Below are 23526 nucleotides of genomic sequence, written 5' to 3'. Positions count from 1 at the left end.
TACTTTTCCACTCTGTCTGTCATGTGACACCCCAGATTCGACAGACTTGTCCACTGGAACAAATGAATATACAGTGGGACCTTGGCTTACAAACTTAATTGGTTCCCAGACAGAGTGTGTAAGGCGAAAAGTGAGTATCCCAAAAATTAATTTCCCATAGGAAACCATTAAAATGAGAATAATCCGTTCCCAGGTCCCCATAAAACATAATTTTAACATCATTTTATTTACCTTTGTGATGGTCGTTAATGGCTTAATGGAATGGAGTGTCCGGTTTCCTCAGCGTTAAACACTTGACGAGGAACATATGCTTATTTCACCATCTTGAGGAATGATCCCTTGTAGGTGCTTTCTCTGTGATAATTGTATCTAGTTCATCAATTGTGATCTGTTTAGCTGGGTTAATAGCTTTTTGCATCAAGTGTACAGATGTCTTGTGCGGATTATTTGTGGAGCCTGATTGATGGGATATTTAACCTTCCAGTCTACACTCTGCTTTTGAACTATCAAAGTTGAAATGGGTCCAAATTTCACTGTTTTCTATCCATTTTCTCACCATTTTACTTGTTTTTTCCCCTTTTCTTTTTTTTTGTTTCCAGCTCTGTCCTCTCCCTTTCGTGTTTGTGTTTTCTCCCTCTCTGTCTGCCTGTCTCTTTAATGTTTAACCCCCCCACACTCCTGGGTTCTTGACCAATCACATGGCTTTCACCGAAGACGCCATTTTGTTTTTGGGAGAACGGCCTCACTTTCTCTCTGTCTGTAACCCGATCCCCCACTGCTGCGTTCTTGACCAATCACGTGGCTTTAACCGACGACTGGGGGCGGGGAATAGAGGACAAAAAAAAAGTCAGCTGCCATTTCCTTGTTTGGAGAACGGGCTCATTCAGGAACGACACATCACTCATTGTGGCAGCTCCGTGTGTATCCCAAAAAATAGTTTGTATGCCAAGGTAAAATTTTAATAAATGTAACGTTCGAAAAACGAAAAGTTCGTAAGCCAAGGGGTTCGTAAACCGAGGTCTCACTGTACTACAACCCCCTCCCTTTTTTCATTTTAGCTCCCATATGCAATTTCTCATCTGTTGATCTAAATGTTTAAAAAAAAAGATGTGGATAGACATTGTTGTTGGGGGTAGCTTGAGCCAAGCCCGTGAGAACCTGACCTTGAGATCAAAGGTGAAATCCCTTTTCAGAGGGAAAAAAGGCACATTTAGGATTGCTGTCATGTTCAATTTTATGTTCTAAGGGTTTTGTTCAAAAGGAAAAAAAGACCCCCAAATTGCTCCACACCTGGAACTTCCACATTAATTCATTCAACTGCAAGAAAATCAAATTACAGCCTGTACATAATTTTCACTCTTCAAGAATAAATAAAGCAAATGTAATAGCTTTGCTAATCTTAAACAATTAATACAATGTCAGAGATATGACAGTCAGACACTGTGGAAGAAGACTCGGAACCAGAAAGATTGTCCCTACTGCCGGCAGGAGACGTAGCTATTCATGACAGACGTCTGAATTCTGCAGCCCTCTGCCAAGCTATTTATTGAGAGTATATGCAAATTTAAGTGATACATTAGTAAAACATAGTTTTCTTGATTAGAATACCACACCCCTGGAAAGTCCCAACAGCTGTAAGCAATAAAACATTGTCTTTTCCATGAGCTACTAAATGTGTAACCTGGCTAATGAGCTCTTCCTGCGCAGGATGTTCAAATTGTAAATAACTTGGAGTATCCCAAGTCCTAAATTCTGTGCTAGGCCTGATTTCCTAGATGAAGCTGACATTTTAACTTGCTGTGTCTGTTGACCTGAGTGACCCCAGGTTGCCTCTGCTTCAATTGTGTATTGAGTCACAAGTGTTGACTAAGCATATAACAGCATGAAACTTTTAAATAATTATAACTTCTTATTCTGTCTAATCTCTATCATACACCTTTGGAGAACATATTAGTTTAAAACAGGGGTGTCAAAGTCATTTTTTGCCGCGGGCCATATTGTAGTTATGGTTTGCTCTCGAGGGCCGTTATGAATTTGGGGAACCCATTAGAATGTTTAAATCCCCTCGAATATTACATATAGAGCACACAGCAAATTAATGAATAACTCGTTTTCAAATCTGAAGTCAAGAATAATGACTTTTATTGTGGTTGACATCCAAAAATATGAAATTTTTGCTTAGATTTTAGCAATCATCATGGAATTTTACAAGTTTGATTTGCTTTCACGGGCCGAAAAAAATGATGTGGCGGGCCGGATTTGGCCCGCGGGCCTTGACTTTGACACCTGTGGTTTAAAATAAGTGTAGCATTCAGTTTTGACAAACAAGGCATTTTTTTGGTCCAGGATTTTTATTTTTGGTTCAACACAAAAAAAAATTCAATGTAATTTCTCAAGCCTGCAAAGGCACGCATCAGCGCTCTCTAACGGCTTTTGGTTGTATCGTAGCTTGAAAAGTTCTCAAAAAATCTGCCTGACCGTGAAGAGGTGGAGGGTTTGATTCCTGCCTTAGCCTTCCTGCGTGGAGTTGAGATGTTTTTTTCCCCATTCCCAGTTACTCAGGGTTGCTCCCGCATTGCAAAGACATGCATAACATCTATATTGAATCTTCAAAATTTTGCCCGAGTGGTTCAGGGTGTCCCCCACCCACTGCCTGGCGACAGCACCCGCCGCGACACCAAGATGAATTAACCAACATTGCAGCATCCTAAATTCGATGTTGAAGTTGTTACGGCATCTTTGCGTCTGTCTGGTTTACGAATGTCACGAGTTGTGAGATGCGAATCAATTTCTCCAACATGTTAATTTGTCGAAATGCTTTGACGAGCACAAAAGCGAACCTTTGAAAGTGAAGGGCTGATGATGCTGTTAAACGGACGCAGCTTCTTAGAACATCGGGAACTTCTTGGCACGTCGCGAGGAAACGGGCGTCTGACTTTTTCAAGTCTTTAACACAAAGATTGACCGTTATGTCTCGCTGAGGGTCACGCACAAGGTTGGAACAAATGACAATCATTCCTTATTATAGACAGTTGTACCTCATCTTACAAACTTAATTGGTTGCCAGAAAGTGTGTGGAATGCGAAAAGTTCGTCCGCCAAACGTTTATTTCCCATAGGAAATAATAATATGGTTCCAGGTCCCCATAAAACATAATTTTCTCAGTTTGCTCAATGTTTTCAAGGTTTGCTCAAGGTTTTCTATATGCTTTCAAGGTATTTCAAGTGTCAAGGTTTTTCAAGGTTTTCAATGTTTCAAAGTTGTCACGGTTTTTCAAAGTGTCAATGGTGATGAAGGGTTTTCAAGGTTTTCAAGGGGTTCAAAGGTTTTCAAGGTTTTCAAAAGTTTCCAAGGTGTTTTAAGGGTTTTCAAGGTTTGCTCAAGGTTTTCAAAGTTTGTTTAAGGTTTGCTCAATGTTTTCAAGGTTTTCAGGGTTTTTCAAAGTTCCAAAGTTTTCAGGGTTTTTCAAGGTTTTCAATGTTTCAAAGTGTCAAGGTTTTCAAGGTGTCCAAAGTTTTCAAGGTTTTTCAAGGTTCCAACATTTTAAAGGTTTTCAAGGGTTTTCAAGGTTTTTTAAGGTTCCAAAGTTTTCCAAGGTTATAGTTTTCTAGGATTTTCAAGGTTTTTCAAGGTGCGAAAATTTTCAAGGTTTTCAAGGGTTCAAAACTTTCAATGACTTTCAAGGGTTCCAAAACTTTCAAGGATTTTCAAGGTTCCAAAACTTCCCAGGATTTTCAAGGTTCCAGAACTTTCCAGGATTTTCAAGGTTCCCAAACTCTTCAGGATTTTCAAGGTTCCAGAACTTTCCAGGATTTTCAGGTTCCAAAACTTTCCAGAACTTTCCAGGATTTTTAAGGTTCCAAAACTTTCACGGTTCCAAAACTTTCAAGGTTCCAAAACTTTCCAGGATTTTCCAGGTTCCAAAACTTTCCAGGATTTTCCAGGTTCCAAAACTTTCCAGTACTTTCAAGGTTCCATAACTTTCCAAAACTTTCCAGAACTTTCCAGGTTCCAAAACTTACAAGGTTCCAAAACTTTCAAGGTTCCAAAACTTTCAAGGGCTTTCAAGGTTCCATAACTTTCCAGGACTTTCACGGTTCCAAAACTTTCAAGGTTCCAAAATTTTCCAGGATTTTCAAGGTTCCCAAACTTTCCGGGATTTTCAAGGTTCCAGAACTTTCAAGGTTCCAGAACTTTCCAAAACTTTCCAGGACTTTCAAGGTTCCAAAACTTTTCAGGATTTTCAAGGCGCCAAAAATTTCAAGGACTTTCAAGGGTTTTAAATGTTCCAAAACTTCCAAGGATTTTCAAGGTTCCAAATCTTTCAAGGATTTTCAAAATTCTCGCACCTTGAAAACCCTTGAAAGTTTTGGAACCTTGAAAATCCTTGAAAGTTTTGGAACCCTTGAAAGTCATTGAAAGTTTTGAACCTTGAAAATTTTTGCACCTTGAAAAACCTTGAAAATCATTGACAACCTTGAAAATTTTGGTACCTTGAAAAACCTCTACCCATTGGAAAACCTTGAAATTTTTGAAACTTAAACATTTTAAACCTTGAAATACCTTGAAAATCATGGTAAACTTTGGACCCTTGAAAAACCTTGAAAACTTTGGAACCTTGAAAAACCTCTACTCATTGGAAAACCTTGAAATTTTTGAAACTTAAAACATTTTAAATCTTGAAATACCTTGAAAATCATGGTAAACTTTGGACCCTTGAAAAACCTTGAAAACTTTGGAACCTTGAAAAACTTTGACACCTTGAAAAACCCCTTGAAAACCTTGCAAAACATTTCAAGGTTCCACAACTTTTGTTTTCAAGGATTTTCAAGGTTCCAAAAATTTCAAGGATTTTCAAAGTTTTCAGACTAAATAAACCTTGCAACTACCCAAAATATACCTTATTTTATGTATACTAAATGTATTGTATTTAAATAAACTATACTGTACTATATAATAAAGTCAACTTCGCTGACGAAGCCTCTTGGATAGGAGGCGAAACGTCCGAAACCTTCACTTTTGTACAGATGACGGCTGAAGAAACCTTCTCATCAATAAAGTCAACTTATTTACCTTTGTGATGGTCGTTGATGAAGTTGCCTCTTGATGATATCCGAGTGGGTTTGCCGTGCTTTCTCAGCGCTAATACCCTCACTCACACTGTCCCCTGCTAACTGCTTTTCATTAATCCAAATCAACAGATGTTTTTCAACCTCTTCTATTGACTGAGATTGTTGCTTAGGCAACACAGGAACACCCTTAGCCACACGTAGCAATGATCAACTTAGCATACTGGTACTGGGACGCTAAGGCACACGAACGCACACCTTGTTCGTGTTTCTCGATGATCTCCGTCTTCTGCTCGATCGAATTTTCTTTTGTGTCCTCTTTGGCGTAACACTAGCCTGTGGTAGGGTCTTTTACGGTCCCATAATAGCAAAAGCACTCCACTCGATAGCTAACCACGTCTGCACTCAAAAGGGGTGTGGAAAACTAGTCTGCCAGCCACCGTGGCACTGTTCGACTGTGTGGTTTCGTGTTCATCGAATTTAATGTTCATAAGCTAAAGCATTCGTAAAGCGAAGTATCATTGTACTGTATTTATATACAGTCTGTTCCCATATTCCCATATATTCCGGATATGAAAAAATAGATTGCTTCCTATTAAGAGAATACGGTTTGGATTGTATTTTTTTTTCTAAATACATCCTCAACAATTTCATATTTTCATCTAAATTCGTTTTACATTGATGAAACGGGGACGCTTGGTTCTGATTAAGAATAATGTCACAATTTCTACTCTGAAGACACGTCACAATTTTTGAACATGATTTCGAGGTTGACCTTAACATTTTTTTGGACATTCTTTTGAATGACATACGGTCACCATTTCAGAAAATTGCCTGGACAAAAAATGGACAATGCAAACAGGAACCACAACCACCACTGCTGCCGCAGTCACAAAAAAACCCATTTGCATTTTTTTTAATGGCGGTGCAATGAAAACACATTTAAAGGACAACCGACACCTCCGGACAAGTTGCGTCCATAATTTGTACAATGGCTTTAAATGACTTCTACTGAGCACATTTTACAAAGATTCCACCGCATATAGCTATATTTTACGTTTTAAGACTCGCGCTGAATATTCAGGAAGTCTTGTTTTCGAGTTGATGATGATTGCCCTAAGTGACGTCACTGAAGGAACGCCCCTGACCAAGAAAGCAACACACAATTCATTTTAGGTACTTTTTTTCATTTGAAAACACTGTGTTGATGGCGAAATTAGAAGGAAAACTACATAAATAACGCGTTACCTTTACACAAATTCCCAGCGGACAAATCAGCCCATTTCCAACGGAGCTTGTGCACCATCTTGTGCATTTTCTGGGACGCTACATTGGAGTCCAGACAGCTGGAATTGATACGGAAGGACTTCTTTAATCGATTGCAAACATTTATGCTTTCCTCTTCAGAACTATCTGAATCATATTCATAACTGGATGAGGAACAAGAAAGCATCTTCTCCGAATCTGAACTCTCTGAAACCATTGTTTTGATTCTGGAGCAAGGCAGTTTGTGAAGGCGTATCCTGGTATGACATCACGAACAAGGGGGCGGGACTTTCTGAATATCCCCAGTTTCGAGTCCATTTTGTGGCAGTTTTGGGACACTTTAAGTCATTTTTATTAGTGTTTTGCATTTGACTAAAAATATCAGACTGCATGTTTTGGGTATTTTAGATGCTATAAAACGTTTTTCTGGTGTCAGGAAAAAAAAAAGTGTCGGTTGTCATTTAAAGTCCACAGTTGGTCAACATGGCAAATTGTAGATTCCGAGGGCGACATCCCTCAAATCAGTATACATATTTACTTTCATATACAGGCCACAATGTACAGAACAGTAAAAAGAGATGAAATGGCAATATTCATCAATTTGAATTATCTTACAAAAAAAATGTGCCACAGCTAATCTAAGAAAAACAAAGGCGTTAATTCATGGATGGAAATGTGTCCTTCCCCTTGGATGAAAAACAAAAAACAAGAGCATTAAGTCCATCCAAAAAAAATGCTCTTCTCAATTTCCAAAATAAGGAAAATAGTATAAAAAGTCTTTTTTTTCCCTTTCTTTTTTAGGTGTACAAACACAAACAAGCAAATGTGTGCCCCAAGAACAATCGGCTGAAAAAATTGACCTTCACTTTGATTGTTGATGCTACCCAGACATCAACTTAGCGCAGTCCAATGTCAACAATTCATTTTAGCTGAACGTTCCCTGAATGTTTGCGAGCCTTTACAAACATACACACATAGGCATGACGACTTCATTATTCGACAGACGTACACCTTTAAAAATAATGTACACATTTTAAAACATAAAGAAAATTAGGGCAGCAAATGAAACCAAAAGTGCATTTAAAAAAAAATCAAGTATGCCACAAATCTATTTGAAGTGAGATACTTAAGTTGTGTCACGGTGCTCATGCCTGAGCTTTGGCAAACGCACACACGCACACACACACGCACACGCACACGCACACACACACACACACACACACACACACACACACACACACCATACTTCAGAATCCTTTTTTTAAGTACTGTATTTTCTGATGTATAAGCCTTTGATTTTCTTCAAAAGATGACCCTGCGCTTTATACGCCGGTGCGCCTTATATGTGAAGTCATATTGAGCCACAACAGGTCGCACAACTACTGTCAGTAGCCACCGACTCCATTTCCCCCTGTAGCTTCTTATGTGGTGTGCCTTATATTTGGAAAATATATATATTTATATACGATACAGTGAACCCTCGTTTATTGCGGGAGATACGTTCCAAAAATAGCCTGCGATAGGTGAAAGCTGGGAAGTACAATGTAGTCAGCTTTTTTTGCAATGTACATACTGCAGAATGAAACAAAAAATAAAACCTCTTTTTTAATAGTTTAAAGGACATCCGACATCTCCGGACAAGTTGTGTCCATAATTTGTAAAATGGCTTCAAATGACTTCTACTGAGCGTATTTTAATAAGATTCCACCGCATATAGCTATATTTTACATTTTAAGACTCGCTCTGAATATTCAGGAAGTCTTGTTTTTGAGTTGGTGACGAGTCCGTACGTGACGTCACTAAAGGACCACCCCCTGACCGAAAAAAAAGACACATTGTAGCAGTCCTTCCATCACGTCAATGTATTTTGCTGTACATGTTTGGTCTGAGAACCGTGTTGCACCCAAAAGCCGCCAGAAGAGGGAATAAGGAATTTATCAGCCTGTGGAAACGGAGGTGGCCACAGGCGGTCACCATTTTGTGCCTCTTTTTGGGTGAGACATTTCCCCAAAGTTGCCTCAAAATGGCACAGAATAAATTCTTTAATCGATTGCAAACATGTATGCTTTCCTCTTCAGAGCTATTTGAGTCATATTCATCACTGCATGTGTAACAAGAAAGCATATTCTCCGAATCCGAAGCCATTGTTTGGATTCTCCAGCAATGCAAGACGTCTTGGCGTGACATCACGAACTGGGGGCAGGACTTTCTGAAAATGCTCAATTTTTTTGCAGATTTTGGACACTAAGTCATTTTTATTGGTGTCTTGCATTTCACTAAAAATATCATACTGCGTGTTTTGGGTACTTTAGATGCTATAAAACGTTTTTCTGATGTCAGTTAAAAAACAAAAAAGTGACGTCGGTTGTCCTTGAAAGAACCGTGTTGTAAAACAATATTTTGCTGCTGCGCCTATTCGTCCTGACTCCGCTGCGCTGTAGCGTCTTTTTCTACTGAAGGAGTGTTTCTCCGAAAGAAGAACATCTGATCGTTGTTGTTCGCACTCTTTTTTTTTTTTATAAACCGACATGGCCCGATTTCTTTAAAAAAGTAAAATGCTCCATGAGCTGTTCAAAGCCAGAGTGTTTCATTTTATTCTGCTTTGTTTGCAGTGTTGTTTCTTTTACTTTGTTTGTTTGCACATTTGCATCCCATAAAAAAAAAAAAAGTTTTTTTCCCCTGAAAAAAAATCACTGATGCTGCGATAAATGAACCGCGAAGTAGCGAGGGATCACTGTATTTGGATTTTTTTATTGAAGGTGCGCTTTATAGTCCGGTGTGCGTTGGATTGGATTTGCCTTTATTAGTCTCGCAGTGGAGAAATGTACATTTCACAGCAGCAAAGTGATGAAAGGAATGAAAGTAGAAAAACAAAATATACAGTATACAGTACATGGAAAATTTTTGAAAATACGTCATTCGTTGTGAGTGCGCCTTATACTCCGGTGCGCCTTATACACCGGAAATTACAGTCCAGTATTTTTAAAGGGGAAGTCCCAGCGACGACGAAGGAGGTCCTATGACCTGCAAAGACGCACCCCTCGGTCCGCGGGCTCACATGGCGGTGTTGCAGTGACTGCTGGGAGAAAAGGAGAAGAAAAAAAACAGTGGATAAAGGCAGCAACTCAAAAACAAAATACAGTAAAGTCTCGTTATATCGATATCGGATATATCGATAGTCCCGGTTATATCGATACTATTTCTATGCACGCACGAAGAAAATTACATGCAAACAGGGTCGGATATATCGATAGTCCCGGTTATATCGATATTTTTTCGGACTCCCTTGAATATCGATATAACGAGACTTTACTGTAAATAAAAGAAGACAAGGAACAATGAAGCACATACAGAGGTGGTGAGAACGGATGAATAAAGAAGAAATCAAACGCTCTTGATCAGTTTTAATGAGGATTAGTACACTTTTCAGTCAAGGTGTAGTCCGAAGCAGGCTTCTGATTGGCTGCCGGTGCCGAGTATGCAAATTGCCAAACGAACGTTCATTTGGCAATTTATTGAATTTGGCAATTCAATAAAGCAAAAGCTACAAGCAAATTGCTATAAACGACATGGACTCCACTTTCTAAGCACCTTTCAAAACTCTCAAGTACACTTTACAGTCACGGTATAGTCCGTGCAAATTGCCAAACAAACATTTGTTTTGCAATTTGCATACTCGGCATTGCCAAACGAACGTTGGTTTGGCAATTTGCAAACTCGGCATGGCAGCCAATCAGAAGCCTGTTTCGTGCTTCGGACTACACCCTGACTGAAAAGTGTACTTTAGAGTTTTGAAAGCCGCTGAGAAAGAGGAGTCCACGTGGCTTGTAGCGTTTTCTTTGTGGCTTTTGCTTTATTGAATAAAACAAACGTTTGATTTGAAGAAAAAAAACACTTTTTTTTGTTTTTTTTTTAAGAAGTTGTCCGCCATCCGGCCCGAGCCGTTTTGAAAGTTATACGCTCCGGACCACCAGGCAGACGCTATTTCAAATACTGCTGTAATACGTACTTGTGATACAAGTACTCACTCTGATCCTGACGAGTCACCGTCCACCGTTCCCGCTTTGATGCTGACGGCGACGCCGTTCAACTGCTCAGGCAGGCTGGCTTTTGCCATTGTGGCCATTTGCTCGCTAGACGCCGAGCCGTGAGGGGAGGCGGAGCCACGAGGGGAGGCCGAGCCCGCAGCGCCGTCACACAGTTGGTTGTGGATGCGGTTGAATCCGTTCCTTTCCATGATCGGGGAGAGCTGCTTCTTCTTTAAGATGCCTGTGTGCCGCACAATGAGCACTCAATGTAACACCTGCAATTGAACTCCTTCCCTGCCATTTCCCAATTTATTCTGAAATTGAAAAGTGTGACATAGAGCGCCATTTCTGAATTGTTTTCGGTTTTTGGTTTTTCTTGCGGGGGGTGCCAAGAAAGGTCTGGTCAGACCTCTGGCAATTTTTTTCCCTTCCATGAGGGAGCAGCATTTGCCTTTTGTCCATGTTAGTGCTTTGTTACAGCTTGAGCTGCTGTTAAAGTGCAATATAAATCTAATATTTATGTATTGTACATATCCAGAATTCTTCAGCCCGGATCATCACCAGAACCTCCTTTCACCACATCACCCCCGTCCTCCAAGAGCTCCACTGACTCCCGGTCAAGTATAGAATCAACTTTAAAATTCTTCTTTAGACATTTAAAGCTATCCATAACCTTGCCCCTCCATACCTATCTGACCTTCTTCAAATTTCTATTCCCTCTCGTTCCTCCCTCCACCTCTGTGTGCCCCTCCTCCCCGTCTCAGCACGATGGGGGACAGGGCTTTCAGCTGCTCTGCCCCCAAACTCTGGAACTCACTTCCTCCCAACATTTATAACATGGATTCTCTTCCCACCTTCAAATCCCATCTCAAAACCCACCTATTTCTGTGTAGCTCTTTCGCTTGTTTCTATTTATAACTGTATTTTATTTATTGTATTCTATTCGCGATTGTATTTTATTTATTATAGTGCCTATGCTTGTCTGACTGTAAAGTGTACTTTAAAGGTGCTTAAAATGAAATGTACTATCATTTTTATTATTACTATTATTATTATTGCATTGTATTTTGTACAGCCGCCTCCATTTAAGCTCATATAACTCCAGACCCATACAATTTAGGAATTAACTCTTTTTTCTGATGAAAGAAGAGAGTGTAAGGTTTCTAACGTCACTCCATAGCAACTTTAGTGAAACTTAAGTTCCCTCAACATTCAAAAATCTTTCATTCGAGATGAATCAATTTATGACATCCCAAAAAAAAAAAAAAAACAAGCATTCATGAAGAAAGAAGCAAAAACGATGTGTGTAGGGGGGTTAATGTATGCCTAAAACCATTTCGGTCATTTACCTTTGTGCGGGTGGGCGTGCAGGTTGGGCATGGAGGGCAGCAGTACGGTCACCATGTCGTGGATGCGCTCGTCTGATGCCTCCAAATTCATCTTGATCTTGTCAGCATCTTGAAGATCTCCTGCATCATTCACCGCTGCTGGCCAGAGTAGTCGACTGTCTGCACATAAAACATAAAACTTGTTTTTTTTTCGGCAGGGAGACATTTGAGAGCTGATTTGCAACCGATAGAGAATAGAAGTAGAAGTGATCATATTTAAAGGTTTAATGCTTAGAAGGCCCACAATGGAAGCACAGAAAATCTGGGGTCAATCTGAGGTGAACAGACACAGCCTGTTAAACTGTCATCTTCATGTAGGACACGGGTGTCAAAGTCAAGGCCCGCGGGCCAAATCCGGCCCGCCACATCATTTTTTTCGGCCCGCGAAAGCAAATCAAACTTGTTAAATTCCATGATGATTGCTAAAATCTGAGCCAAAATTTCATATTTTTGCATGTCAACCACAATAAAAGTCATTATTCTTGACTTCAGATTTGAAAACGAGTTATTCATTAATTTGCTGTGTACTCTATATGTAATATTTGAAGGGATTTAAACATTCTAATGGGTTCCCCAAATTCATAACGGCCCTCGAGAGGAAACCATAACTACAATGTGGCCCGCGGCAAAAAATGACTTTGACACCCCTGATGTAGGAGATCTGGCCTTGGACTAATTTACGACTTAGTAAACTCCTTCACAGGAAGAGGTCATGAGCCAGGTTACAATCAGTTCATGGAAAGGACAACCAATTAAAATCTCTACGTTCTATTGTTCTATTGTTGATGGTGCTTAGGACGTACACGGGTGTTGTATTCATATCAAGAAGCTATGTTTTACTAATGTATTACTTTAATTTGCATATACTCTCAATAAATAGCTTGGCAGATGGCTGCAGAAGTTGGGCGTCGGTCATGAATCGCTACGTACCCTGCCAGCAGTAAAAGACAATCAGACAATCATTCAAAGTGTCCGACCGAACATCTCTGACAGCAACCTAGAAAAACATTGATGGTACCGTTTGCTGGAGGCCGTTTAGCTCCATTGGATGCCAAGTTTTCCCAGCATTCCTCAGGAGGAAGTGGACCGTCTTCGTCCTCACTGTCAGAGGAATGCGTAGAAGCGTACGAGCCGCTTTGGTCGTCCTCCAGGGACAGATCGCTGTCTGAATCGCTGTCACGGTCTGCACACAAGCGACAGTGAGACGACCGTGTGGGGAAAAGAGCACCGAGCGGTTCCGTTTACCTTCATTCTCCTGCTCGTTGGTTTCATGGAAGAGCGACGTGTGGTCGTTGAGGGCGATCCGCGCTTGACTGGTGCTCAGGCTGTCGTCCCTGAAAAAGACGACAGCTTGAAATAAAAGCGCTTGTCTACCGTCATCTTTTAATGTCCGCCCTTTGGTCCTCACCGAAGGACAAAAGGTACGTAGCTGTGCTGACTCTTGATGCTCTGCACGGTGCCGTTCAAAGATAGGCTGGATTCACCAAAGGGAAGATGATACAACTTGCCGTCCATGTAGTTGGTGTTGCAGTTGTAGCCCTGGAATAGCAGAGATGCTAGCTTTTAGCGTTCTGCAGTCCTGTCGTGTTATTTGATGCCTTTGTATTGGTTTTGGGGGGTTTTTGAAGTGGAATTTTCACAATCGCAGACCACATATGACCACATGGGCCGAAAAATATTTGTTTGGTCTGTCTTTTGCATTGGATTAGCCTTTATTAGTCTCGCAGTGAAGAAATTTACATCTCACAGCAGGAAAATGATGAAAGTGAGAGGAAAGGAAAGAAAGAAGTAGAAAAAAGGAGCTGCTGTAAAGGCAGCCACTTTCGTAGCGCCATCTTGAAGTCAAAACAACAACAAAAAAAAACAAAGTAACAAAAAATGTGACACAACGCTGCCTTTCCAGCAGCTCATGGATTTTGTTTTTCTACTTCTTTCATTCCTTTCATCTTCCTCCTAAATCCAATCCAATCCAACGCAAAAGACACAGTCAGTCATTCAATCTTAAGCACTTTCTGCGCCCTTTGTCATCTGAAGCTGTTCTATATGAAAAAGGAGAGGATCAAGCGTCCTTTTCACCAGTGGATCAGGGACATCATGGTGAAATGCGCACCTCTGCCACAAGCTACATGTTGAAAGCAAACACGAAGCTGTAGTGTGTTGACAAAAAGAGATTGTCTCACATCTCCTATCCCACGTGCAGTAAATCCGCTTCAATTCCAAGCCGCGGCAGTTCCACATACGCATTAGGCGCTCGGCGCAGGGCTATTTATATCTAATGGGGCTTCTGTTTGTGCTGCTGGTTGATCGCACCAATTCATGTTTCTAACCAACTGCAGTGCAGTGGGAAATTATCGACAAAATTTTGGCTCCTTTGACGTGTTGCCAGGAATGCCCCTTGGGTGTAACTGGGTGAGATAGTGTTGAGAGTGACTTACAGATGATTTGGATTTAAGCAGGTGATCAGGATGTTTGTGTCCACAGCAGTACTTGATGGCATTCCTTGCCTCTTTATTGAACACGATGCGAAAGAAGAAGATAAAAGGACCCTGGATGATGACGACAAAGGCAATGTTGAAGAACATAACAACAGTAACACCACATCAATGACAATAAATGGTCACATTAGCGTAAAAAGGCACACCTGCACACAGTTGAAGCCAGCAAACAGGTAATGGAAGATGATCATATCGCTGTTGACGGAGAGCAAAGCCAAGAAGCAAGTGACCGAGACCAGGAAGAGGACAGCACCAGCGGTCTTCACGCCCGACCTGAGCGAAACAAAATGATTATCAGTGTTTGAAATAGTACAACTTTCGTGAACGCCTTGGCCCGGGTGGCCGACAACTTATTCAAGGAAAAAAAAAAGATTGTTTTCCAAAACAATCGTTTGCTTTATTCAATAAAGGAAAAGCTACAAGCAAATTGCTATAAGCCACGCGGACTCCTCTTTCTAAGCACCTTTCAAAACTCCCAAGTACACTTTACAGTCACTGTATAGTCCGAAGCACGAAACAGGTTTATGATTGGCTGCCGTGCCGAGTATGCAAATTGCCAAACGAACGTTCGTTTGGCAATCAGAAGCCTGTTTCGTGCTTCGGACTATACCGTGACTGTAAAGTGTACTTGAAAGTTTTGAAAGGCGCTTAGAAAGAGGAGTCACGTGGCTTTTAGCAGACAACGCAATGTAAACATTGCATTGTGCACCATAATGACAAACGACAACTGGAGCAAAATCTTCAGCAAAGGATATTTACCATAAATTAAGCAAGCGATTAATTAAGCGATTAGTCGTCTTATGGTGTTTCAAGTTGTGAAAAATGGAGCAGGCAACTTCACGCCGGGCAGGCAACTTTATGGAGTTGCCTGCCGTGGTGTCCGCTAACTTTTTGTCATGAGTTTCAGACACTGTGATTATCAATAAAAATGTGTTTGGTCAACGGTTGGGTCAACAGACCGGTGTGACACTCACACTTGAGGTCCCTTCTCCAAGTTTTGGCGTCTCGTTGCGCAAGATGCTTTGGACGACAGGATGTACAGGAAGACGTTCATCTGCAGGTACAAAAATAAAACCGTATTGATGCTTCTTGTGCTGGACGGTTCAAATCAAAGAATCCATTAGGACTCACCGACACCACCATGGCGATGGGACCGGCAAAGCTCCAGATGAGGGTGTCATACATGGATAGCCAGCAGAAGTCGGGGTTGCCATAACCTTCGGGATCCAACCCTACTGCCAAACCTGCCGAGCAAACATGATCATTTCACTCAAAGAGAAACCATAGCCACACAAAAAAATATTTCGGATCATATTGAGGATTCGGACCTGTGATGAATGCAGGCACTCCCCAGCCAATCAGATAGTAGAACCTCATAGGCCCATAGTTGATGTCTCGAACTTCACTGAGCATTCGGTAGACGTGCAAACCTTCCAGGAAAAGCCACGAGAACGTGCACAGGTAGAAGAAGTGCAGAAGGATGGCGATGACCGTGCACAAAAACTGCAGTAGGAGAAGCAGTTTAATGTTTTTTTTTTAATCCAGCTGCAATCTTCATTGAATAAAGTACAATACAATACAATACAATACAATACAATACATTTTGATTTATATGGCGCTTTAACAACGGGTGTAGCTGGAACAAATTCGCTAAAATGGAAAAAAGGGAAATGGTGCCTCCTTGTGGAAGGGAAAACATTGCTATAGTTCTGGCCAGCACTTTATCAGCACCCAAGCAAGAAAAAAACAAAACCCGAACTAATTTGGGAATGGCGCTCTATGTCATATTTTCAATTCTTGAATAAATTTGTGAATGGCAGTGAATGAGTTAATAGCACATGACGAATACGCTGATGCTACAATCAGCAGTGTTTTAATAATAATAATAATAATAATAATAATAATAATAATCATCATCATCATCATCATCATACCAATAATACTAATAATAATAATAATAATATTGCTACTACTACTACTACTACTACTACTACTAATAATAATAATAATAATAATAATAATAATAATAATAATAATAATAATAATAATAATAATAATAATAATACATGTCATTATGTTATAAGTGATGTTATAAGTTTTCTAAGCATTTGATGAACAACAGCTGAAGTTATAACAAAGCGCTTAACATGGACAACAATCATAAACAGGAAATAAAGATAGTAGAAAGCACCAGGGAATAAAACTTAGATGAAGTCTGAATCACGCTGAGTGAGTCAAATGCCAAAAGGTACAGGTGACTTTTGAAAAGTAGCAAAACAAATACTGACTGGATTATCAGCCTGGTTGATGCCGAGGATGAAGACGAGCTCGGAGAGGAAGAGGGCAGTGGCGCCGTTGTTCATGATGCTGGTCTTGTTGCACTGCATGGCTCGTAGGCACAAGAGCAATACGACGGTGAGGAAGAGGAAGCCCAAAGTGACTCCAACGGTGCTCCATGAGAGGATTTTAATGGGCAGGATCTCACCGTTCTGATTAAAAAAATATGCATATAGACTTTTTTACCATCATATTCACATTATAGGATTGTGGTGGCCTTTGGGCTGGTGCAAGTGGAATTTATGTATGTATTGATGTGTTTATGTGTGTGTGTGTGTGCGCGTGTGTGTGTGTGTGTGTGTGTGTGTGTGTGTGTGTGTGTGTGTGTGTGCGTGTGTGTGTATGTGTGTATGTATGTATGTATGCATGTATGTAGGTGTGTGTAGTTATTTATTTATTTATTTCTCCATTCCTTCCTTCCTTCCATCCCTCCTTCCTTCTATCGTTCTTTCCTTCCACTTCTTCACTTATCATTCGTTCCTTCCTTTTTTCCTTTCATCATTCATTCCTTCCTTTATGTATTCATTCATTGATTTATTTATTTAATTTTGGGGTGTCACTGTGGGCTATTGGACATTGGGCTCACGGTGTAGGAAGAACTGTTCAATGTCCTCCAGCATTTACTGTGTGTCTACAAAGGCACCCCCCCTTCATGACCTCACAAAAAAATGGGGCTGACTTCATGACCTCATTCGCGTCGTTACCTCTCTCCTGGAGATGTCCATGAGCACAGCGAAGCTAGTCATGTGATAGCACTGACAGCTGATGTGAGTGTTATTCCGAAAGACCACCTCACATCCCTTTGAAGACCAGCCGCCCGATCCAGCTCTGATATAACACAATCATCAAACGTGATAATGTCAGCAACACAGTCTCGTCATACTCCCCCTCATCCCCCCCCCCCCCCATGCGAGCGCACTCAACAGAATGGTGTGGTTCCAGAAGACGCAGATGGGTTTGGAACGCTCTTCGGTGGTGACCAGGCGGAACTGCACGGTGATGGGCTTGTCAAGCGGGTGCTGCAGTAGCTTGTCGTTGTCGTGAACGGTGATGCTCACCACCGGGGTGTTGATGACCGGACGCTTTGGTACACTAAGTGGGGGGGGGGGGCGAAAATACTGTCAGTTCGGACATTTTATAGAGTTCTGTGGTGATGGATATGATGCTAGCCAATTGCTGGGCACATACGAGCTATTATTACCGGAGACTTCTCTTATCAGGGTCGTAGCTCTGAGGTAGAAGAGATGCCAGGCTGTAGAAGATGATCACGCTGGCGACGGCGTCTGGCTGGTTGTCGTCGGGATGGCGTCGCTTCCTATTGGCGGAGCGGTTCCTCGGCAAGGATTCCGGAAAAACGTCCAGGTTCCTGTGGCCTTTGGTGTCCATGGGAAGCTGGAAGACCGAGTCGGGAAGAGTGACGGTGGTCTCCAGGTCAGCGGGGCGGGGGCCCCGAAGGGATTGGTACCGTGGGAGTTTGGCCCCAGCGAAATTCAACTTTTTCAGACGGTCCACTGAGATGACTGCACAAGACACAATTATTTCAATAATAATAATAATAATGAATCAATAAAAACCTAACAAATATTTCTATTTTGCAAGAATATGAATGGTTGTTCTCAGTTGTTAGGAAATTCAAATAACCACTAGAGTGCGCCAAAGCACTACCCCACCACCACTGAGAAGACCAACAAATGCGTAAATAATAATAATAATAATAATAATAATAATAATAATACATAATAATACATTTCATCTATAGGCGCCTTTCAAATAAATAAGTAAAAATAAATAGATAAATAGAATCAATAAAATGAAACCGGAAAAGACAAATAAGTCAGAAGAGTCATCAGATGTATGACTGTAATGTGTCCTTGAGTTTTGAAAGGCACTTATAAATAAAATGTATTATTATTCTTATGATTATGATGATGATGATGATGATTATTATTATTATTATTATTATTATTATTATTTACTGAAATAAGTCTACGTCAGAGTTGCTTGGTAAATTTTGTGAAACTGTCATACTGAATGCTTAAAAGACTGCATGTCAAAGTGTCCTTGAGTTTTGAAAGGCACTTATAAATAAAATTTATTATTATTATTATTATTATTATTATTATTATTATTACCATTTACTGACTACATGTCAAAGTTTTCATCAGTTACCAACCGCAACGGAAGTAGAAAAATTATCTTTCATTTTCATCCTTAGCTCATCTGTCTTTAGTTTGACACAAGCCTCACATCAACGAAATCATTTATCTATGACAAATCAGATATGTTTTAATATACAGTAAAGTCTCGTTATATCGATATTCAAGGGAGTCCGAAAAAATATCGATATAACCGGGACTATCGATATATCCGACCCTGTTTGTATGTAATTTTCTCTGTGCGTGCATAGAAATAGTATCGATATAACCGGGACTATCGATATATCCGATATCGATATAACGAGACTTTACTGTAATACATATTTATATTGATAGATAAATAAATAAATAAATGTCATTAAATTCCAACGGCAATATTGGGGGTACCAAAACAAAAATCACAATTACATATATTATAAAAAAATAAACATTAATTTCTTGCATGAGTCTCACCAATATTTGGCGTGACGAAGGTAAAGGGGCTGAGGTAGGTCTTCCTCATATTCTGCGCCAGTGTTTTGGCGTATTCCTCGTAGCGGCGCAGCAGCAATGCCGTGCCGCCCTCCGTGTGTTGTATGAGCTCCCAGTGCGGACGCGTTTCTGGAGACAGGATGGCACTGCCCACGCGGACCAGATTCTGCCAGGCAAAAGCCAAGAGGAGATCGATAACCCCGCTCACGGATGACATAATCCAACTCATTTGACCCAACTTGATGAAAAAGCCTGAAACGGCGCGAAACCGGTGTTTGGTACCTCGGTGAAACGGACATCCTGCGTGGCCGTGAGGTTGAAGCCCTGCTGCTTACTCTCGTGATGCAGTAGCCTTTGAGTAAGTCCGTAGGCCACTTTCACATCGCTGCCATAGTACTTCTCCGTGTGCATTGTGGCATTGGCCAACATGGCCGCTGTCTGTTGGACACGGGCCGGGTCCAGCGGGGAAGCATTATGGGATAACCTTTCGGACTGAAAGGGGACATGAAGACCTCTATTAAAATGTGTTTTTGTTTTTTTTACCACATACAGTACAAGGTGGCTTATGTGACATAAAACTTTTTTCCCTTGGGTAATTGCTTTCAGGATCAAAAATATAGAGGGAGAGAGAAGAAGAAGAAGAAGAAGCCACCCACCAGCGTTCTCAGCTGGCTGAAGGTGACCGACGTGCAGTTGAAGAGATTAGGAGGCAGCCAGCCCTTGTGCTCATCACAGTGGCGAATGGCCGTGCCTGCGATGGAAAAGGAGGAGGAAGCAGAGGCGCACGTTGTTGAGAAATAGACGACTGCGGATTTTTTAAAAAAAGGCTCCGGGCGACCTCATGCGTTGCCATTATTTTATGGTAATCAGCTGAAAAGATATCCTACCCAAAGTCCCCTTGGGGCAGGGGACTGCTGCGGGGAGGCCAAACTTAGTCCGGGGCCACCAGATTCCCGCCTGGATGGCCTGAGGGCAGCTGTCATAGATGACTGACACAGAAAATTGAGGGTGGGGGAGCGGGGATATTGTGTGCAAAACATTGTCAATGGAAATAATTTCACAATTTCACGGGACAATTAACCCGTTCACTGCTATTCCCGAATGTATTCGGGAATTGAAAAGTGTGACGTGGAGCACCATTCCCAAATTTTGGCTTTTCTTGCCGATAAAGCACTGGTCAGACCTCTGACAATATTTTTTCTCCCAGGAGTTGGCAGAATTTTCCTCTTGTATAACCGCCCCCCATTTCCAGCTCAGATAACTCCAGACCCATACAATTTAGGAATTAACTTTTTTTTTTGATGAAAGAAGAAAATCTAAGGTTTATGATGTGGAGCACCATTCTTGAATTTGTTTGGGTTTTGGTGTTTCTTGCAGGGGATGCCGATGAAGCGCTGGTCAGACATCTGGCAAAAAATAAATCTTCCACGAGGGGGCAGCATTTGCCTTTTGTCCATGGTAGTGCTTTGTTACCGCTTCAGCTGTTGTTAAAGCGCTATATAAATCAATATGTATTGTATTGTATTTCGTACAGCCGTCCACATTTCAAGTTCAGATAACTCCAGACCCATATAACTTAGGAATTAACTCTTTTTTTTTGATGAAAGGCAAGAGTCTAAGATTTGTGACGCTGCATTGAATGTTTATGTAGTCCTAAAACTCAATATTCTGTGGGTTGTGCAATTTGAGGGAAAATGACAAAAACCCTGGCACTGGAGTGGACACATTTTCGCCCATCATCTGGCAGTGAATGAGCTAAAGGCTTTCTTATCTTATCTAAAATATAATGGTTGTTACCTTCACAGCCGTTAGAAGAAACCTCAGCGAAAGGGTTGTCGCAGCGGTTGCACTGGCGTCCGATCACGCCTGATTTACATTGGCACTGACCGCTCTCGCGCTCGCATGTTCTGGAAAAGGAGCCCACCGGGTAGCAGTCGCACAGCAGGCACGTGTTGCTACCTTCCGGACGGTAGTGATTGTCCTACAAAAGGGGACAAAAATCAACACTTTAAAGCCTGAACAGTGCATTTGTATTTTAAATGAGTGATTGTGACCAACGACACGCTTACCTTGCAGCGACACTCTCCACTGGTTTTGTTACAGTCCAAATCAAAGCCGCGCTCAATGGGGCAGTGACACGGCCCGCAGGTCTTGTGACCCCACCAACCTCGGGGACAAGGCAGATCGGTCCTGCGGGGACACAAGCATAGTCACATACTATTAAAAAAACGGCATGCTCATTGACCAATTTATGTGGGGTGAATGTACTTTTTATCGCAGTAATCGCCAAAGTAGTTGTGCGGACAATCACATGTGTAACCGCGAGAGGTGCTGGTCTTCCTAGTACACGTAGATTCATGCTCGCACAGGTTGAGCGTGCACGCGTCCGTGCAGTTGGTGCCGTAGTAACCTACAAATAAGTATACAGTGTGCAGGTCATGCGATAAATGGATCGTTTCAAAAATATTGCATTAAAAAAATGATGCTGACCGGGACGACATGTGCAGGAGTAGCTGTCCCAATCGTCGCTGCAGTAGCTGTTGGAAGGACACGGGCTGGAGCTGCAGGGGTCGGGCACGTTGCAGCCCACCTCCACGTTGATCTTCCTGGCCTGACTCAGACTCAGAGCGCCACCAACCCGAAGACCCTGCACGGAGACAAAGTCATCTTTACTTTCAAAAAAAGGAACATACAGTAAAGTCTCGTTATATCGATATTCAAGGGAGTCCGAAAAAATATCGATATAACCGGGACTATCGATATATCCGATCCTGTTTGCATGTAATTTTTTCCGTGCGTGCATAGAAATAGTATCGATATAACCGGGACTATCGATATATCCGATATCGATATAACGAGACTTTACTGTATTCAGTAGGGGAGGCAATTCTAAGCATCCGGAGTGACTCTCAAGACTTATAAAATATTGTTATTTATGAATTATTGTACATATTTATGTATACAAAGACACTACCAAATGATAGATGAGATTCTTCTCTGTCGTCACGCAAAAAAAAAAGTTACATATCTACCTTATTCCATTTTTTAACTCATTCACTGCCATTGGTGTTTGTTTTTTGTTCTTTGGCCGATAAAGCACTGGTTATACCTCTCGCAATATTTTTCCCTTCCACGAGAGGGTGCCATTTGCCCTTTGTACGGCCACCCCCCATTTCAAGCTCAGATAACTCCAGACCCATATAACTTAGGAATTAACTCTTTTTTTTCTGATGAAAGAAGAGAATGTAAGGTTTTTTTTACGCTGCATTGAATGTTTATGTAGTTCTAAAACTCGGTATTTTGTGGGTGAGTGAAAATGACAAAACTCTGTACGGCACTGTAGTGGACACATTTTTGCACATTGTCTGACAGTGAGTGAGTTAAAGGACAACCGACACCATTTTTTTGTTTCCTAACTGACATCAGAAAAACGTTTTATAGCATCTAAAATACCCAAAACACGCACGTTGATATTTTTAGTCGAATGAAAAACACCAATAAAAATGACTTAAAGTGTCCCAAAACTACTTCAAAATGACCTCAGAAAGTTTCAGTTTCAGAAGGTCCCGCCCCCTTGTTCGTGACGTCACACCAGTATGTCGTGCCTTGCTCTAGAATCAAACCAATGGCTACAGATGCTTTCTTGTTACTCATCCAGTTATGAATATGATTCAAATAGTTCTGAAGAGGAAAGCATAAATGTTTGCAATCGATTAAAGAAGTTATTCCATGTCATTTTGAGGCATCTGGACTGAAATGTAGCGTCCCAGAAAATGCACAAGATGGCGCCCAAGCTCCGTTGGAAATGGGCTAATTTGTCTTCTGGGAATTTGTGTCAACTCGTATGAAATAGTAGTCTTGGTGCAACAAACAATGATTCACCATTGCGTTATTTATGTTTTCCTTCTAATTTCGCCATCAACACGAAGTTTTCAGACCAAGCAAAGGACCCCAGTCAGTTGTCCTTTAAACTGTATTTAAATCAAACTAAATTAGATCGCTCATGACACAAAAAAAACTATCTTCTATTATCTGCAATAATATTAATGTAGGTAAGAAACATCTCAGGGTGAAGCATTGACCCCTGAGGCACACCAGATATCAACATTACCCAAGCCCGAGCTTTGATACGTCATAGGTGCTTTAGGAGGGACATGTAGCAGGAAAAGGACATTGTAATGCACAGGTGTCAAAGTCAAGGCCCGCGGGCCAAATCCGGCCCACCACATCATTTTTTTGGGCCCGCGAAAGCAAATCAAACATGTTAAATTCCATGATGATTGCTAAAATCTGAGCCAAAATTTCATATTTTTGGA

The 23526-nt window shown here is 41.2% G+C and overlaps 1 protein-coding gene across 3 annotated transcripts in view; it reads right to left on the bottom strand.

Moving 5' to 3' along the window:
- Window positions 1-9066: 9066 nt before the first annotated feature.
- Window positions 9067-23526, bottom strand: part of celsr2 (cadherin, EGF LAG seven-pass G-type receptor 2) — a 58169-nt gene continuing 43709 nt past the window's right edge. Inside the window, exons 12-34 of one of the 3 annotated variants that reach the window (XM_089009691.1) lie at window positions 21701-21857; window positions 21479-21620; window positions 21280-21400; window positions 21008-21191; window positions 20098-20199; window positions 19867-19961; window positions 19493-19702; window positions 19193-19376; window positions 17785-18103; window positions 17508-17675; window positions 17288-17411; window positions 16535-16735; window positions 15575-15749; window positions 15378-15490; window positions 15221-15300; window positions 14393-14519; window positions 14187-14297; window positions 13160-13290; window positions 12997-13085; window positions 12770-12934; window positions 11713-11871; window positions 10364-10604; window positions 9067-9414 (exon numbers count right to left, since the gene is read on the bottom strand). In XM_089009691.1, the coding sequence (XP_088865817.1) occupies window positions 9390-9414; window positions 10364-10604; window positions 11713-11871; window positions 12770-12934; window positions 12997-13085; window positions 13160-13290; window positions 14187-14297; window positions 14393-14519; window positions 15221-15300; window positions 15378-15490; window positions 15575-15749; window positions 16535-16735; window positions 17288-17411; window positions 17508-17675; window positions 17785-18103; window positions 19193-19376; window positions 19493-19702; window positions 19867-19961; window positions 20098-20199; window positions 21008-21191; window positions 21280-21400; window positions 21479-21620; window positions 21701-21857 (3423 nt within the window). In that variant the 3' untranslated portion in view covers window positions 9067-9389. Of the gene's footprint in view, window positions 9415-10363; window positions 10605-11712; window positions 11872-12769; window positions 12935-12996; window positions 13086-13159; window positions 13291-14186; window positions 14298-14392; window positions 14520-15220; window positions 15301-15377; window positions 15491-15574; window positions 15750-16534; window positions 16736-17287; window positions 17412-17502; window positions 17676-17784; window positions 18104-19192; window positions 19377-19492; window positions 19703-19866; window positions 19962-20097; window positions 20200-21007; window positions 21192-21279; window positions 21401-21478; window positions 21621-21700; window positions 21858-23526 lie in introns of those variants that run through there. The other 2 variants (XM_089009692.1, XM_089009693.1) reach the window with 2 other exon arrangements.

This window comes from Hippocampus bargibanti, linkage group LG12 (assembly GCF_051943395.1).
Source record: "Hippocampus bargibanti isolate YZ-2025 linkage group LG12, ASM5194339v1, whole genome shotgun sequence".
In the NCBI taxonomy this organism is placed as follows: domain Eukaryota; kingdom Metazoa; phylum Chordata; class Actinopteri; order Syngnathiformes; family Syngnathidae; genus Hippocampus; species Hippocampus bargibanti.
Note: the sequence above shows the minus strand (reverse complement) of the source record. Positions and strands in the feature narration are given on the sequence as shown.